This window comes from Chlamydotis macqueenii, chromosome 13 (assembly GCF_036417535.1).
Source record: "Chlamydotis macqueenii isolate bChlMac1 chromosome 13, bChlMac1.mat, whole genome shotgun sequence".
Taxonomy (NCBI): Eukaryota; Metazoa; Chordata; class Aves; order Otidiformes; family Otididae; genus Chlamydotis; species Chlamydotis macqueenii.
The window spans coordinates 19,008,208-19,024,912 of record NC_141568.1 but is presented as its reverse complement, the minus strand read 5'-3'; the positions used below and the strand labels follow the sequence as shown (position 1 = coordinate 19,024,912).

At 36.9% G+C, this 16,705-nt stretch overlaps 1 protein-coding gene across 4 annotated transcripts in view; it reads left to right on the top strand.

Moving 5' to 3' along the window:
- Positions 1–16,705, top strand: part of CHD9 (chromodomain helicase DNA binding protein 9) — a 95,081-nt gene that overhangs the window by 72,104 nt on the left and 6,272 nt on the right. For 3 of the 4 annotated variants that reach the window (XM_086758337.1, XM_086758334.1, XM_086758336.1), the window contains 17 exons: positions 815–925; positions 1,137–1,333; positions 2,150–2,349; positions 2,838–2,997; positions 3,930–4,019; positions 5,099–5,202; positions 5,335–5,452; positions 6,125–6,182; positions 6,510–6,552; positions 6,725–6,944; positions 7,076–7,278; positions 7,543–8,451; positions 10,577–10,740; positions 12,823–13,095; positions 13,919–14,087; positions 15,127–15,266; positions 15,761–15,982. In XM_086758337.1, the coding sequence (XP_086614463.1) occupies positions 815–925; positions 1,137–1,333; positions 2,150–2,349; positions 2,838–2,997; positions 3,930–4,019; positions 5,099–5,202; positions 5,335–5,452; positions 6,125–6,182; positions 6,510–6,552; positions 6,725–6,944; positions 7,076–7,278; positions 7,543–8,451; positions 10,577–10,740; positions 12,823–13,095; positions 13,919–14,087; positions 15,127–15,266; positions 15,761–15,982 (3,381 nt within the window). The remainder of the gene's footprint in view (positions 1–814; positions 926–1,136; positions 1,334–2,149; positions 2,350–2,837; positions 2,998–3,929; positions 4,020–5,098; positions 5,203–5,334; positions 5,453–6,124; positions 6,183–6,509; positions 6,553–6,724; positions 6,945–7,075; positions 7,279–7,542; positions 8,452–10,576; positions 10,741–12,822; positions 13,096–13,918; positions 14,088–15,126; positions 15,267–15,760; positions 15,983–16,705) is intronic. The other variant, XM_086758335.1, reaches the window with a different exon arrangement.

The following is a 16,705-nucleotide window of genomic DNA, read 5'->3' as shown; positions in this document are numbered from 1 at the left end:
GCAGGTAAATTAAAAAATACATAAATAGTTTAGAAAATATATCAAGCAGTGTAAGTGAGCTTGGAGTGTGGGTACTTCAGGAATGCAGTTGTGACAATTCAAAAAAAAAAAAAAAAAGCAAAAAAATAAAAAAGCAAAAGGAAAACTTCTAAGAATATAAATGTGTATTTATTATTTATATAAACACACATTTGTTTCGACTCTTATATCTTGCTGATTGTGGCTTAAATAAGAAATAGACTTCTAACGAAGAGATGGGAAACCAATTAGGGGATGTCATCATCACTGTCTTTTTATCAGAAGACTTAGAAATTTTTATATGTATTTACTGTTTTCCCAAAAGCAGTGTATCAGGGTTTTTTAAATGCCTTCTGAAATTAAGCTTATTCCATGCTCTTAAGCCTTGATTGTTGGTAGTTTAAACGCTCCTTTGAAATGTCCCTCAAGCGAGTACTTTTGCATGAGATGAAATCCCCAAATGCTGATAAGCCTCTTCAAAAGATTCTGTTTTCTTCTGTTCAAGTAATTTAGGTTCAGAGTTAGAAGCAGAAGAATCTTGCTGTTAAATGTTCTTCTCTCCTAATGGTGAATGAAAGTTCATCAGATATTTATGGTATATTGTGGATCTGATTTTAAAAGATTAAGGGGAAGGAGAACCTTTCAGTTGTTTTGCACTGTAACTTCTAAAGCCTTAACTACTGCCAGGGACATGTTTGATGAAATAAGGTTATACAGTCTTCACAGCACTGAGGCATTCAAACTGTACAAACTTCTGATGTATGATGTTGATAAGATTTAGTTTTGTTTATTACAGGCTAGTTTTGTTGCATCTGGAAACAGGACTGATATCTCACTAGATGATCCCAACTTCTGGCAGAAATGGGCCAAAAAAGCAGAAATAGATATAGATGCTATCAGTGGTAGAGTAAGTATTTCTGTTTTCTAATGCACGTTTTCTCCAGTATGTGCTTGCTGTTGAATTCTGAAATAGAAGGTGTAGGATTTCTGGTGTGTTTTGATCAATATTCCAGAATACAAATTTTGTATTAATGACATGAGATAGAAATTGTTGTTTCCAAACTGAAGCCATCTACTGAAGAAAAATTATCTGATAAGATTTGTTTGAAATTTTGCAGAACAGCCTGGTTATTGATACCCCAAGAATCAGGAAACAAACACGGCCTTTTAGTGCTACAAAAGATGAGCTGGCCGAGCTGTCTGAAGTGGAGAGCGAGGGTGATGACAAACCAAAACTCCGCAGGCCTTGTGACCGTTCCAATGGATATGGAAGAACAGAGTGCTTTCGAGTGGAAAAAAACTTGCTGGTCTATGGGTACTGTATACATCCTTCTTCATTCTAGGAAGATTTATTTTTTTTTAATACTGTTTTTCTTAGTGCTAAATTGCATTTATGGAATAGCTTTTCACTAAATTGGCAATAACTGGGTGCATGTATATAGAATTTATTTAGAATATGAATTTATGTGACACTTTTGTGAACCCTGTGTAAATCTTTCTGACCATTCGCAATTGAAGATACATTAAAGAAGAGAAGTTAAAACCTTTCTTCAAAGGAGATTGACATTTAACATGGACACTACAGTAGTCTCAAAATCATTACACTAAGTGCTGCAGGCAGGTTCGAGACTTTGTAAATATATCTGAAATAAAGATTTGGTAGGTGACTTGATGTTCAGGATTGCAGAATACCTTGCACTTCCATGAGGTGCAAATAGGAACTGAAAATCTAACCAGTTATTTTAAGCATACTTAAATCAGACATATTGATTTGGAAGTAAAATTTTAGGTCTTGTCTCGCCCACCTTTATAAGATAAATGACTGTGTATGCTTGTCAGTATGAGTTCCGATCATTTTTGTGTCTTAGAAGCCTAAAACAAGCATCTGGTTGTTTTTTTTGTTTTTTTGTTTTTTTTTTTTTAAACAGGCAAGTTTTGCTTAAAACTCTTGTTTAAGTAGATGAAGTTTTGTTGCAAATGTTACTTCCATATTTCCACTCAGTCACTTAAGCAGAAGGATGAAAGTGGAAAGCCAAATACTTTACAGAGAAATTCCCTTTTGTAACAGAAATCTACAGGCTGCCCAAGTGTTTCACTTCTAAGTGCTGATTTGTGTCTCGCTTCGGACTAGGTGGGGTCGATGGAGAGAAATTTTGTCACATGGTCGCTTCAAGAGACACCTGAACGAACAGGATGTGGAGATAATTTGCCGAGCTCTATTAGCCTATTGTCTTGTCCACTACAGAGGGGATGAGAAAATAAAAAGTTTTATATGGGACCTTATTACCCCAACAGAGGATGGGCAAACACGAGAGTTACAGAATCACCTTGGTAAGGATTTACATGTTTCTGCAATTAAAGAGCTTCATATAGCTATGCCTGTGGTACTGGGGTAAAAAGCTAAAAATTCTCTCTGAATGCGTCTTACTTGAAATAAATTCAGTTTATTCCAAGTACACGGTTTAATTGATGGCATAAGTAGTATCATTCCTGCTCTGCTTTGTATTTGATGGCTTACCGAAATGAACTGGTGTACTCTATGTAAGCTTAGTTTTCATTTCCGTTCATAAGAAGCTGTTCTGTTCCGTAGCAGGTGACAACACACTCTCCGTTCTTTCCCCATCTCCTACTTTGTCTTTAGCTGGTGAAATGTGCTCTAGAGATGCTCTAAGAGATAAGAGAAAAAAACCTCATATCCAGAGGGTGTGATGCTAGTATTTTTTCTTGCACTGCAGGTCACAGTACTGGTATAGGATGCAGGAACTGTAAGTATCACGCAGATCTATACCTGTTACTGTATTATATTTTCAATTATATAGGCTTATCAGCCCCTGTGCCTAGAGGAAGAAAAGGGAAAAAAGTGAAGACCCAGGCTAGCACTTTTGATATACACAAAGCAGAATGGCTTCGAAAATACAATCCAGAACACCTGTTGCAAGATGAAGGATACAAAAAACACATAAAGCACCATTGCAACAAGTAAGCAGTAGCTGAAGTGTTTGTCTTTCAGTGTTTATGTAAAGATTCTTTTTTTTGCTAACTCCTCATTGTCTTAGAAGACTTGAAAATACTTGTGGCACTATGAAGAACACCTTCTAATGGTGTTAGCTTGATTAGAACAAATTGATTGCAGTGTATTAGGAGACGAACGAAATATTTCACATTTTAAATAATTCTGTTACCATTTTTAAAGAAACTCTGTGTCTGTACAGGGAATGGGAGAATGATCTTGCTAGGATGTTTGGGGAGCCTTGTAGCAGGCAAAGGACTGGAGAGTTTGGGAGTGCTTAGCAAAGAAACTGAAAGCACTGAAGTTGTTGTCCCTCCATCTTACATGCTCTTTACCTGGTGTGTTTTCTAGGCTTCTGAGAATCTGAGCTACTACTTGAATGAGCTTGTTGTAGATAAATCATTTTTCTATAGCAAAACTTGTCATACCCTGCTTGAAACCTCCATACAGCTGTAGTCAGGAGTTGAGATAAAGCATGGAGAAGCTATCGGGGTCATGCACCAAATTCTAAGTGAGAAGAAATGAAAAAGCGACGGAAAAGATGTTCATTGTTAGCCCGCTCGATTCTTTCTAAGGAAATCTTCTACATAGGAAAAGGGAAATAGCACTTTGTTCTTATCAGTATTTTATGAAGCCAGTGAGGAGTGTTCTGCTGGCCCTGGTCTTTGTCTAGGATTTGAAAGAATTTTTGCAATGAAGTGATTTATAGAAGTCATTGCAATAAAAGGTGTTAGGTGACCTGAATTGAAGGTTATCTCCTCTTATAACTGAAGGAAGTATGTTTTAGGAAAATGACTTGAAAGCTTTGTGATATTATAAAAGACAAGCAAAACAGAACTACCCACAACTACTGAAAGCTTTTAGAGTGCTAATACTTGTATTTCCTTTTTTCTTTGTTTAGGGTCTTGCTTCGAGTAAGAATGCTGTATTATTTAAAACAAGAAGTCATTGGTAATGAATTCCAGAAGGTGTTTGATGGAATTGATGCCAGGTGAACTATAGAGAGGTTTTTTTCTTGTATAGTTTAAATGTAAACCATTGAATGAAAATTCAGAGATCTTCCTAGACCTAAATAAGAAATATTAAAACCAAATACTTGTATCCTTAGGCTACCAGAAGAATGGTTTTGTTCACTGTTTATTTACTAAACACTTTGTATTGACTTGACATGAGGAAGTCCTGTTTAGGAGCCTAGCTATATAAAGTTAAATTATTTAAGTCAAATAGGCTGAAAAAGTGAGTTAAAGATAGGATTATATACTTTACATTCTAATTATTCTAATTTACTTTTTTTCCCCCTGACTCTTTATACACACTTTGGTTATGTGCTGCTTTATAGATTTTTTTTTTTTTTCCTTTGTTTTTGTAATGGAAGTATTGCTGTTTAGAAGTTCCTGAACTCACTGCTACAGGAGCTTGTGGTGGATAGAAAGTTCTAATTTGATTCAGAAAGCTGTTAGAAACATTTGTGGAAAAACAGTCTTATCTTGTACTGTTAAACACAAAAGCAAATAGTCTTTGGTTTGCTAAGTTTTGCAAGCACAAACGGCTAGGAGTTGGCAGAGTTTACTGAGAGAGGAAGAATAATGTATGCTGGTTCTGTTTATGTGTTACTACCTTGTTACTGATCTTTGTCAAATACAAAGTACCAAGCTACCTGGCTGTTTTGTATTGCTGATTTTAAGTTTTTATTGTGGAGGTGAAAAACTGTATACCTTGATTTCTTTAGGCTATCAAAATTATTCTTAACGATAAATCAGTAGTGGTTTATGTGGCTTATGTAACTTAGTAGCATAACGATCCACTTTGTAATTGTTACTTGCTGTTAAATAACAGAGTGCATTAAAAAATTAAACATTTCAATCCTAGGACTCTTCACAACCTTCAAAGTAATCTTTGATTTAGTTTGCTGGACATGGAATGTATGTGCACTTACATATGTATGTTGTGTGCTTGAAGAGAGAAGTTTAAAAATCCCCCACAAAGTACAAATGTAGAAAGAGAAAATAACAGTTTATTTCTTTCTCTGAATATTATTGATGTTGTTATGCTGTTGGTGATTCTCCTTAGTGAAATTGATGTTTGGGTCCCTGAGCCAGATCACTCTGAAGTTCCTGCTGAGTGGTGGGATGCAGAGGCAGATAAATCCCTTCTAATTGGAGTTTTTAAACATGGTGAGTAATATGGATGACTATGTACGTACTTCCTACCCCTCAATGTGAACACCTTCCACTCAATTTTTTAATTTTTTTTTTTAAATAGCTTACTCAGAAAGTTGAAATTGTGCCACTTTTGTTTTCCTTTAGGTTATGAAAAATACAACACTATCAGAGCAGACCCAGCGCTGTGCTTCTTGGAAAGGGTTGGCAAGCCGGATGAAAAAGCAGTTGCTGCTGAACAGAGAGCAAATGATTTTATTGATGGGTATGAGCACTTAAAAGTGGACATGAATGTTTCCGGGCCATAAAGTAACAGAGACTGAATTTATATGTTGTACTTTATTCTTTTCTTAACTCTTTTATGCTAGTTTGATGTCATTGTTGTGAAGCATACTACTTTGATTTTACTCCCACAGCGTGGAAGACAGGTAGGAACGGTGTAATAGAACCATTGAAGTTTGGGATTTCACAGTTAAAAAGAAAATGTAGCAACTTAACACAGACTCTACCTTGTGTTGCTCTATCAGAAATATTACTTAGACGCTGAAGTGCAAAAGCCTTCAAAGGCAGAGTACTACAGACCTATTTCACTTGATTTCAGGTCAGTCAGCTTGGTGTGTTAGTGTTGCATAGCTGACCAGGGACCCCAGTAGATGAATCTGAGTATCATGGGTAACTGCTGAAAGGGAGAACTGCTTTTATTCGTTGGCTCATCAGTGAGGTTAGCAGCTGTGGTCATAAAGAGCATTTTGGAATGAGAGCGTGAGGCGAGCAGGATTCAGCCCAGAGCTGCCGTGAGCTATTTTCCTCATGTTGAATAGAAGACTAAATACAGTATGTCTAAGTAAATTTAAATGAGTTTTTTCTTAATTGACAAGAGTGTAAGGACTTCTAAAATATTGCTAAGATGGGTTCTTTTGTTTTGAAATTTTAACAGGGACGTAGAAGATCCAGAATATAAACCAGCACCAGCAATGTTTAAAGATGACATAGAGGTATAGTAGGCGCCTATTTTATAGCTCCTTTTAACACACTTAGAATGGAACACTTGCACGTTTTCATTGAGCAAATTATTACATTTTTCCATATTTCCCTAAATTGATGGTACTTACTTCGTGGATTTCTGAAGTTGTGTGACTGGGGGGAAAGGCTGGGAATTGTTGTATCATTCTGCTGCATGCCTTATTAGCCATTTATCTGAAATTTGTTACTCCTGTTCGTTGTCATATTCACAGATTATGTGCAAGGTGCCAGTTTAACTTAAATCTCAGGAGAGGGCTACATTTTAAATCTTGCTTCACTTTTTTTTTTTTTTTCTACAGGATGATGTCTCATCCCCAGGTGATCTAGTAATAGCGGATGGAGGTAAATATATAAAACTTCAAATCTGAGCCAATTCAGTTTATTTTGAATTGTTTAATTCTCCTGACTCTTAGCTAAAATGTATTTAGATAGCCTAGTGTAGAACCATGGGCACTAGCAGTGATTAACTTTTTTTTTTTTCTTTTCTTTTCCCTGTGACTTTGTTTTAATGTAGATGGACAAATGATGGAAGGAGACAAAATCTATTGGCCCACTCAGTCTGCCTTAACAACGCGTCTTCGCCGCCTAATAACAGCTTATCAACGAACAAGTAAAAACAGACAGGCCCAGCAGATACAGCCGGCATTCCAAGTACAAACCAGTATGATGCAGCCGCCGTATGAGGAAGCTGCGCTGAATCCAAAGATGGCTGCTAAGATTGAAAGACAGCAAAGGTATGTGCAGCATGCAAGTACAGATTTTTAGTACGTCCTTATATAAAAAATACTGAAGAAACAATAATTGCTAGCTGTGTGAAATAATGAAGAAAATGACGGAATTTCCAATTTTTTTCTTGCTGACCAAGATGGACAAGAAGAGAAGAAGCAGACTTTTACAGAGTTGTGTCCACATTTGGTGTGGTGTTTGACCCTGAGAGGGGACGGTTTGATTGGACCAAATTCAGAGCAATGGCTAGGCTCCATAAAAAAACGGATGAGAGCTTAGAGAAGTACCTGTATGCATTTATGTCTATGTGCCGGCGAGTCTGTCGTCTCCCCTCAAAAGAAGGTGGGTGTATATATTTTTACTTTTAGATCTATCTTTAATATATGTTGCCAGTGCTTATCTTGCAAAGGTTTTTCTTTCGTATGGCCCTAAATAAAAATGAGGGAGAAAGAAATAAGGAAACATGTTAAGTGTAAACTTGAAAGCTTGTAATGGAAAGACATATATGTATTAACTGATTAAAGCTATCTGCTTCTAGCATTTATTTGCAGTGGGGTTTTTTTTTGCCAGATTCTCATCTTATTTTTTTTGTTTGTTTTAATACAGAACTCGTAGACCCAAACATATTTATCCAGCCAATTACAGAGGAGCGTGCGTCTCGGACTCTGTATCGCATTGAACTCCTAAGGAAAGTGCGAGAACAGGCTCTTAGACATACACAGTTGTTTGAACGACTAAAACTATGCCAGCCAAACCCGGACTTACCTGTCTGGTGGGAGTGTGGGACTCATGATAGGGATTTGCTTATTGGAGCTGCTAAACACGGAGTTAGCAGGACAGATTATCATATTCTTCGTGATCCTGAACTCTCATTTATGTCTGCCCAGAGGAACTATAATCAAAATAAAGTGGCACTCTCAAGGACTTCTACTCCACTCTTGCATCAGTACCAGATGGCATTATCTGCTTCTCCTCTTACACCTCAGTCAAGATTGTCAGATGCCAGAATGAATGCTTTTGAGGACACAAAAGCTAAAAATGAAAATCTGAAAGAGGACCCTCAGTCTTCTGAAGAGGAATCTATGTCTACAGAGGAGACCCAGACAATAATGAAATCTGAACCTTTGAGTCCAAAAAATGGCACACCAATACAAAATATGGACCACAAACCTAGCATGAAGGCTGAAGCAGATAGGCGCATGGTAGCAGCAAGGACAGAGCCTCTAACTCCAAACCCAGCTTCCAAAAAACAGAGAGTCAGCAAAAGGGGGTCTGACTCTAGCTCTGACTCAGACTCTGACTCAGATAGATCATCCTGTTCTTCCAGGTCATCATCTTCATCCTCTTCGTCTTCCTCCTCTTGTTCACACTCTCGATCAGGCTCTAGCTCTTCATCATCTTCATCTTGTTCTTCAGCATCTTCATCCTCATCATCATCATCATCCTCGTCATCGTCGTCATCATCATCATCGTCTGAAGAGAGTGATAGTGATGAAGAGGAGGCACAAAAACGTGGTATGTGTGTAGTCTTACTTCTGCAGTATAACTCTTAAACTGAACAAGTTTATTCTTAACGGAAAAATGTCAAAAAAAAGATATTAAATCCCACAAAAGTAAACTTAAATGTATTTGCTTGATTCTTCAAGTGATTTGTAAGAATTTCAGGGATACAGCATTTTCTTTGCTTTATCTCAGTGCCTTGGATGAGGTAGTTGGGATTTGTTGACTGATTCCCTAAGCAAGCTTCTTACTGTGCATGTGGTTCACTTGTGGGAGGAAAGTTGAATGGCTTATGCTTTCTGGAAATACAGTGTGTGTGCGCATGCGTGTATTCCCTATTACTGTTTGTTTTTCTTACTAAATAATAGAGATTCTTCTGGTTTCCTTGTTTGTTTTTTCCGCTCTTGCTCGCCTGTCTCTGTAGCTTTCTCATGCTTTCATTAAATCTGCAAATTTCCTTCTGTCCAAGCTATAGAGTGATGTAAGCTGCTTTTTCTTGTCAACTGGAGGTGGTCAAGTAGTGTGCTTGAAAATTTTCACTTAAATAGGTACTTGCTTAGAAAAGACTGAGGCGAGTATAGGGTCAAATAACACAGAGACACGTTTGAAACCTTCAAAGTAGAAGCAAAAACCTCTCATCAGTGAGGTGATTTAAAGTTTTTAGTAAACCAACCAATGATTATTTAATTTATTCCTTATTTTGATGCTATGGAGTGTCGTCTGTTCTTGCCTCATTGAAACTCGGAATATGAAAGGATTTCTCTGCTGTGTGATAACAAATGGTAATAGAGAAAGGAAGAAGATTCAGTTAGGCAGTGGAATTACAGCATGAGTAAATAAGCTAATTTTTTCTAGTACCTCAGGGAAAAAGGCATTGTGTTAATCAGATGGATCTTCTTGTCTGTGGAAATAACAGGTGGAAACCATTGGGTTAATTTACTGGGAAAATGATTACTGGGCAAGTAAAATGCCACTTAAACAGAGTGATTAAGATGCTGCTGCCTCTAGTGGTGGAAGGACATTTTCGGGGAAAAAGTTGTATGCAAATCTTAAAACAGTAAGAAAAAAGGAATGGTTATATGTCCTAAATACTTAGATCTAGGTGGTGGATATTACAGTATGTGCTACTAGTCCAGGTATCAGGGTTGCTTTCTGCCGGCTCAGACTGTTAAGGCAAGTAATTGTGCCATCCTCAGATTGCAAACCGCTGTCGATCAGTCAGCCTTTCTTTTTGTGGCCGTTTTACTCTGAGTAAGTGGTGTTGAAGAGATCGGTGAATGCTGGGAAATTGTTTGTCTACACTTTTAATTCTAAGCCTAGGTTTTGTTTCTCAGGTTGTGCAATGAGCATACTTCTGACATTTGATACATCTTTTAAGGGAGACCTGAATTATATCAGATGACTTGATAAGTAGCTATTGCTGAGGACAAATTCGAGTTCTGTAGAACTGTCCCTCAATACTCTTACTTGTTTTGTTTATGTAGTATTTCCCTTTTCAGGCAGCAACATTTTTTTTTTCCTACTTTTTTTTTTTAATTTTCAGACTGTGTCCCCATGTCGTAGTGAAACTGATAGTTACCTGGAGGGAGGAAAGAAGTAAAATAATAATGAGACATAAAAGAAAGTCAGAAGACACACTGGAAAGACACTAGGAAAAACTCCCCTGTACTTAAAACTTTAAAAATTAAATGATGCAGGCACATGTTTTCAAGCCATGGAACACCTAACATTCCATCTAGTAAATGAAATGGGGCATTTTTTTTTTTAAGTAGTAATAGATTTGGCATGTTCTGGTGATAGACACCTTTCAGTTTAATTCTGTATTTTAGTGCATGTTGACTTACAAAGGAAATATGTTAAAACGAGGACTGCCTATCAGATTACTCTGAAGCATATCTGTTTTCAACTAGCTAAGTATTTGACCTGTTAAGCTCTTGAAATATTAACAGGAATATGTGTGGAATGCACAGGCCTCGAAAAGGATCGGCAGTCATCCTGAAAAACCGAACAGATCAATTCTTCAGTTTAATTTTGTGTTTGGACTTTCTCTGAACATTTTGTGTGTTTTGTTCACCTGAAGCTCTTACTGTGAGTCTTTAACTTCTTTACCACATCAAATGATCTTAGTGGTTTTATTTAGCAGAAGGAACGCCGCATATAAAAGCATACGATGAAGAGAGCGTGGCCTCTCTGAGCACAACACAAGATGAGACTCAAGACAGTTTCCAGATGAACAACGGGACACCAAATTCCGGTTATCTCCTCCAAGGTGGTTACATGCTGGCTGCATCCTACTGGCCAAAGGCAAGTTTGTAATACCACTTTGAAAACCCAGGTTGGAGGGGAAGATGGGCTGTGACATTAGTATTCAATTAAATACGTTAAATCCCAACCACTGAGTTGTGGGGAGATCTTGGAAAAGAAACTCAACATTTTGTTCATGGTAAATTATAGTAAAATTACCATGAAGCATTTTTATACATCAGTTGTATGGTTATATCTGTAAAACAGAGAATGTTCACATAGGAAACAAAACTTTAAAGGAAACATACTTAAGATGAAGATGAGGTAATCTGCCAGGTATTTGGATGTTCTTAACTCGGTGAGAGGAATTGTTTAGAGCAGTCCAAAAGAATGCAAAAAGTAAAACAGAGCAAGAAATTAGTTAAGCTAAATATTCGAAAAACTGTTAGTAGTAGTAGGACTCCTTCAGCTGCTTTGTAAAATTCTAAGTTACGTTCAAGTATAGGCTGGCTGAAGCACTAGTGTGATACAACTTTTACGTTAAAATTTAACTATAAGATTCTGTAGGTGAATTAGTGACATTCTAAAGTATACTTAGAAAAGACAATAATACAAAGTGACTGGAAATTCATCTTGTTTGAAATAAACACTGAATATTTTTAGGCTCTTTAGTCATATCTGAATTTCTAAGGCTGACATAGCTTGGAAAACTGCAGAGCAGTTCCTTACACTTTCAACTACTAGCTTACTAAGAAGATGAAGCAAAAATTGTGACTTGCCAGAATGCCTGTTCTCTAAATAAAATTTAACTGTGATGTGTTTGTGGATAGGTTTGTTTCCTGACGTATAAGGAAAATGAGACTGACTTGGACATTTTCTGGGTCTGAAAAAATCAACTGGCTTTTATAACCAGTGTTACAGGTTTTAATGTTTCAAACCTTTTTATTTTTTTTTTTTTTTTAAGCATAGGATGTGATGTTAACATTCATGACAGGTTTTTTGATGCTTACATTTTTCTACACTTCTAAAGAAATTTTACCGTGTTTATTGTTAGGCATATGCTATATAAAAAAAAAACTACTGGCATTTTAATAAAAAAACATCATTTCAAATAACTTCTGTGGAACAGGCATGAGTTGCAAATCAGCTTGAAAATTCAGAGCCATATCACAAGCTTGTAATGAAGGAATAAAGGTTCAAGGTCAAGCAGTTTAAGTCTGAAAAGGAAGACAAAAAAAAGGTCATGAAGTGGGGGAAGATAGATGTAGGATCTGAACTTGGAGCTTTTAGTTGTTGTTACATTTGCTCCTGGAAGATACATTTAGATCTAAATACTACTTTTTGTAATTTTTGAACATTAGTTTTGAGAAGGAGAGAGTAACTTTTATGTCACAAATGCTTTGTAGATTGTGGAAAAATGACATTTAGAATGTACAAAGTCAGACTTCTTTTAAATATAGGAGAGGGTCTTGAACTTCGCAAAAAAAAAAAGGTTTGCTTACAGAACAGATAATCTTAGCATTCACATTTTTTGCTTGACAAATAACTCTGAAATTATCAGAAAACTCATTAATTTCTGGAGTCTGGACATACTTAGCTGAGTTTACTGGGATTCAGGGTTTATGTATTATGCAGGTGTGTGAAGTCATCTCTGTTTGGTGTCTAGAGAATGTGAATGAGGAATAATACGGCTTCAAAAGCTGAAAGGAGACATGAATAAAAGTCTTGTAGGTTTAGCTTTATAAATGCAGTTTGCCAGATACATTATGGTGCTGCTCTTGGGTTCAGACACTGCTACCAATGAGTCAAAGCCAGACCTACAAATCCTGCTGTGGTAGTTACCATATCTTTTCTTTAAAAATCAATGAGATAGTGTGTTTCAAGCATTTGCAGGCCCTAGGCCTTGTATAGACGAGAGAGAGTAGATATTTGTTTACAGGTGGTGAAGTTAAGTGCAGAGGTGGCTTTCACAAACTTTTACAGGGAACTGGTACAAATCCAGGAACTCAGAAAATTAAGTCCAAGTCTAGGGATGAAAAATGCTGTAATTTCTCTTCTTCTTTTACTTAGGAGATAAAACATAAATATGTGTATAGTGTTGGTAAGCATTACTGTTATAAAAATATTTTCTCTGGTTTTTAGGATCGAGTTATGATTAATCGACTTGACAGCATTTGTCAAACAGTGTTGAAAGGTAAATGGCCTTCAGCAAGGAGGAGCTACGACAGCAATATGGTGGCATCTTTCTACACAACCAAACTTCTGGATAGCCCAGGTGCCGCTGCCGATTACACTGAGCCCAGTGCACCTACACCCCCTCTGGCAGGTGTTAAAGAAGAATATGATCAGTCACCACAGATGTCAAAGGTGAAGAAGCATGTACGAGAAAAGGAGTTTACAGTGAAAATCAATGACGTATGTTTATTTTTATTGCCCTAGGACCTGATTGCGATTGCGGTGTGCGGCATGCTTTACCTGCAAGTGGCTGCCTGCTCTCACTCTTACTTCCTTCACACACTTGTTTGTGGGTATTTGGGTCTGCTGCTTCTGGGCATTGAGCGTTTAGTTTTTCGGGGGGCGGTTTTTGGTCATTTGTTTGGGTTTGTTTTTTTTTTTTTTAATTTGCTTAAGCCACCGGAAGGAGTCATTGTTATTTCTGTCTCTGAATTGAAATGTTGCCATTGTGGTGCTTCCTCGGACAGCTTATTTTATGCTCTTTCTAAGAAACCTGTTTAGTAAAAAAGGTGTTTCTGTTGTTTGGCTTTTCTTAAAACATTTCAGCATGTCCTAGCTGGCAAGCACTTTGTTACTTCATGGCCTTTTAGAGGTTTATAGGTGAATTTCCCAGTTTAAACGCAGACTGGAAGCTTCAAACATTTTTCTTATCTGTAGTTTGAGACCTGTTTGTAGCACATAAAAAAATGTATGGAAACTTCCTTTTGTAATTGGATTTGCCATTTCATTAGGACTGGATTAGGGAGGTAGACAGCTGTTAAGTGTCTGGATTTTTCAGTGAAGGTAGTACATAACTTAAAATTTATATTCATAGGAACAATTCTGTGAAACCTCTGTTCAGATTTGGTTTTTACATGGTGGAGAAGAAAGACTTGTTTTAAGGCCTAATTCAATGTTTTCATTCTTCCTCAACTCTGGAGTAACTGTATGTGAGAATCCTGATTATAAAGTAATCATTACTGCTTCAGAAGAGACTCTTCTAACCCTGGCATTTATTTAACAGGAAGGTGGTTTGAAATTGACTTTTCAGAAGCAGGGACTGTCTCAGAAAAGGCCGTTTGAAAGTGAGGAAGGTACATTGGGACAGCAGCAATACCTGGCTCGCCTCCGTGAACTCCAGAATGCTTCAGAAACCAGCCTTGTTAACTTCCCAAAATCACTTCCTGAATCAGGTACATACATAAAATGTATGGTCATAAGGTTAATATGAAATTGTATCTTCTGGGTTCTTCTGTTGATGTCCCTGTATAGACAGTGGAGAGAAATGATTGCCATGTCCTTTGTTTTAAACTGCAGTCTGGAGGAGTTCTCTCCAGTCTGTTAGGGAAACTGGGCATCTGAGTTGAGGCATTAGGCTGGACCACATGAATGCTCTCTGAGTGTCAGTTACTATAACGTTCATTTATGGCATTATACATCATAAACACCCCCGCAAGAAGATTTTAATAATTCTGAAGAGCATCTATCTACACTGACAGTCATCAGTTTAAATCAGAGTTTGTTGTGGCTAGTTCTAGGTAGAGATGAAGAATTACAGATCTATTTCAGTGTCAATTTGCACTCTTCATATTCTTTCCTGTGTCTCATGTAAAGAAACAGTGGAGGACAATAGTCCAGAGGCAATTTTTGGCTTATAGCGATAAAGTTACAGCTTATTTTGATAAAAAAAATAACAGTAGGTGTACACTGACGACTAAAAATGAGCATGAAGGAAGCAGTTAAGGTTTAGAGTATAACATTTGAAATTATCAGAATTGGTTGCTTGGTTTAGGCCAGCCTCTGATTAAATGACTGCAGTTCATTGAGATTGCATACATAGGCAGATTAGAGCATTTCCTTTTTTAAAAAAACTACTACTCTTCACTTCCATTTTGTACTTTCTTGGTTTTTGTAACATAACATTAAAGTTACAAACATTTAGGGCTGTCTGCCTCTGTGTGTGTATATGATGTCAGCAGTTCTGTACAGATTTATTCAGAAGGGGTAGGGAGCAGTAATAAGAAACTTCCATAGTACAGTAGCTTTTCCGAGCCTGATATTAACAGTTTCAAACAGTCATACAACAATAGGCAGTTTCTGTTAGGTAATAGATGCAGAAAATATATGCACTTGCACTATTTCAAGTCATTTTATTTCCTTTTTAATTCAGACATGTTTCTTGTTGTAAAGAGCACAAGCATCTGACACTAATTTAATTGCATCATTCATTAGGTACTTCCAGTCACTTAACAGCCAGTGCCAATGGAGTCATAGCTGACAGTCAGCCTGTAGTCAAAAAGAGAAGAGGAAGAAGGAAGAATGTGGAGGGGGTTGATGTCCTCTTTGTAAATAGAAATAAGCAGCCTAATCATGTAAGTAAACTTGACTTTTGTATCCAAAAACAAGGTCTAAATTACTGTTAATCCCTTAACCTGAGCATAACCAGCTGTCAGGATGCAACAAAAACTTTATTACTCAAAACTGTTGGGTTTGGGTTTTTTCTGAAATTGTTCATTGACAGTTTATGACGACACAAATAAGAGCTGGTAGAGTTTTACTAAATATTGATAATTATTTTTTAAAGGTAAGTTTCATTCTCACTTTGAATGTAATTAACAGTGTAGTATTAAAACTTTATATTTGACCTAGCAACACTTCCTAATGTCTTTTCCTGTAACATCTCTTGCAGGATCTGGTTGTTTAGTGACTTAAAGGGAGCTATATTATGGCATGAGTAGTCTCACTGAGTCCTTGACTGTGTGCGTAATGATCTGTAGGACTGCGGCTTTCATTGTATCATACATGAAATAATTGTGATGGTTTGTTTCCTATGGAAAACTTAGTCAAATGGTTTTAATTTCTCCAGGTTAATCCAGGTATTAACTCCTGTCAAGTTGCTGCAGGAATAAACCCAGCACTCACTTACACGCAGTCCCAAGGCGTGCTTGATGCGGAGAGTCCAGTTCCTGTTATTAACCTAAAAGATGGAACAAGGCTTGCGGGTGATGATGCCCCCAAAAGAAAAGATTTAGAAAGGTGGCTTAAAGAACATCCTGGATATGTTGAAGATTCAGGAGCTTGTATTCCTGTGAGTGTTCCTTTCAGCTCTACTTTAGCTAAATAGTAAAACACTTCTCATAACACATATTTGGATTTGTATTCTATGTTATATGGAACTATTCCTTCTTTTTTCTTCAGTTTTGTTTAGTAAAAGGAAAACTTCCATTTCTTTTTACATAATTTGAGCTCTGCAGCCCTTCCTCTTCCCTCACAAATGTAATTGCCAAGAAAAGCAATACTAAACAAAGACATTTGATCTTTGTCTAATATCACCTAGGATTAAAAAAGCTCTCAAAGATAAGAAAACTCATATTACCATGGTACTGATGATGGGAGCTGGAAATGTGTAACAGCATATTTAGTGATGTGCAAGGGGATTGAAGACTTCACTGTGGAATGTAGCTCATACCTACATGACAGTGTTACGGTAGGGATGTTTCTGTGGGTATGACGTTCTCACTGTGTTACCTCTGAATTTGAGATTTGTTAATGCTGAACAGAATGTAAGAAAATCATATGTATTGGGTCTGGAATAACAACCTTATTTCTCCATAAAGGTGTTATAATACAAAACAGTAGCAACATTCCTGACAGTTAAAGCACTGTTGAAAACTGAAAGATTATTAAAACAAAGCAATAGGTAGAGGCATCAGAGAGAGGATTTAGTGCTATTTACTGGGCTGCTGCTTATGTGCTTGTGATTAGTAAATTATTATCATTGTTACAATACTGCTGAAATTGAATATGCCAT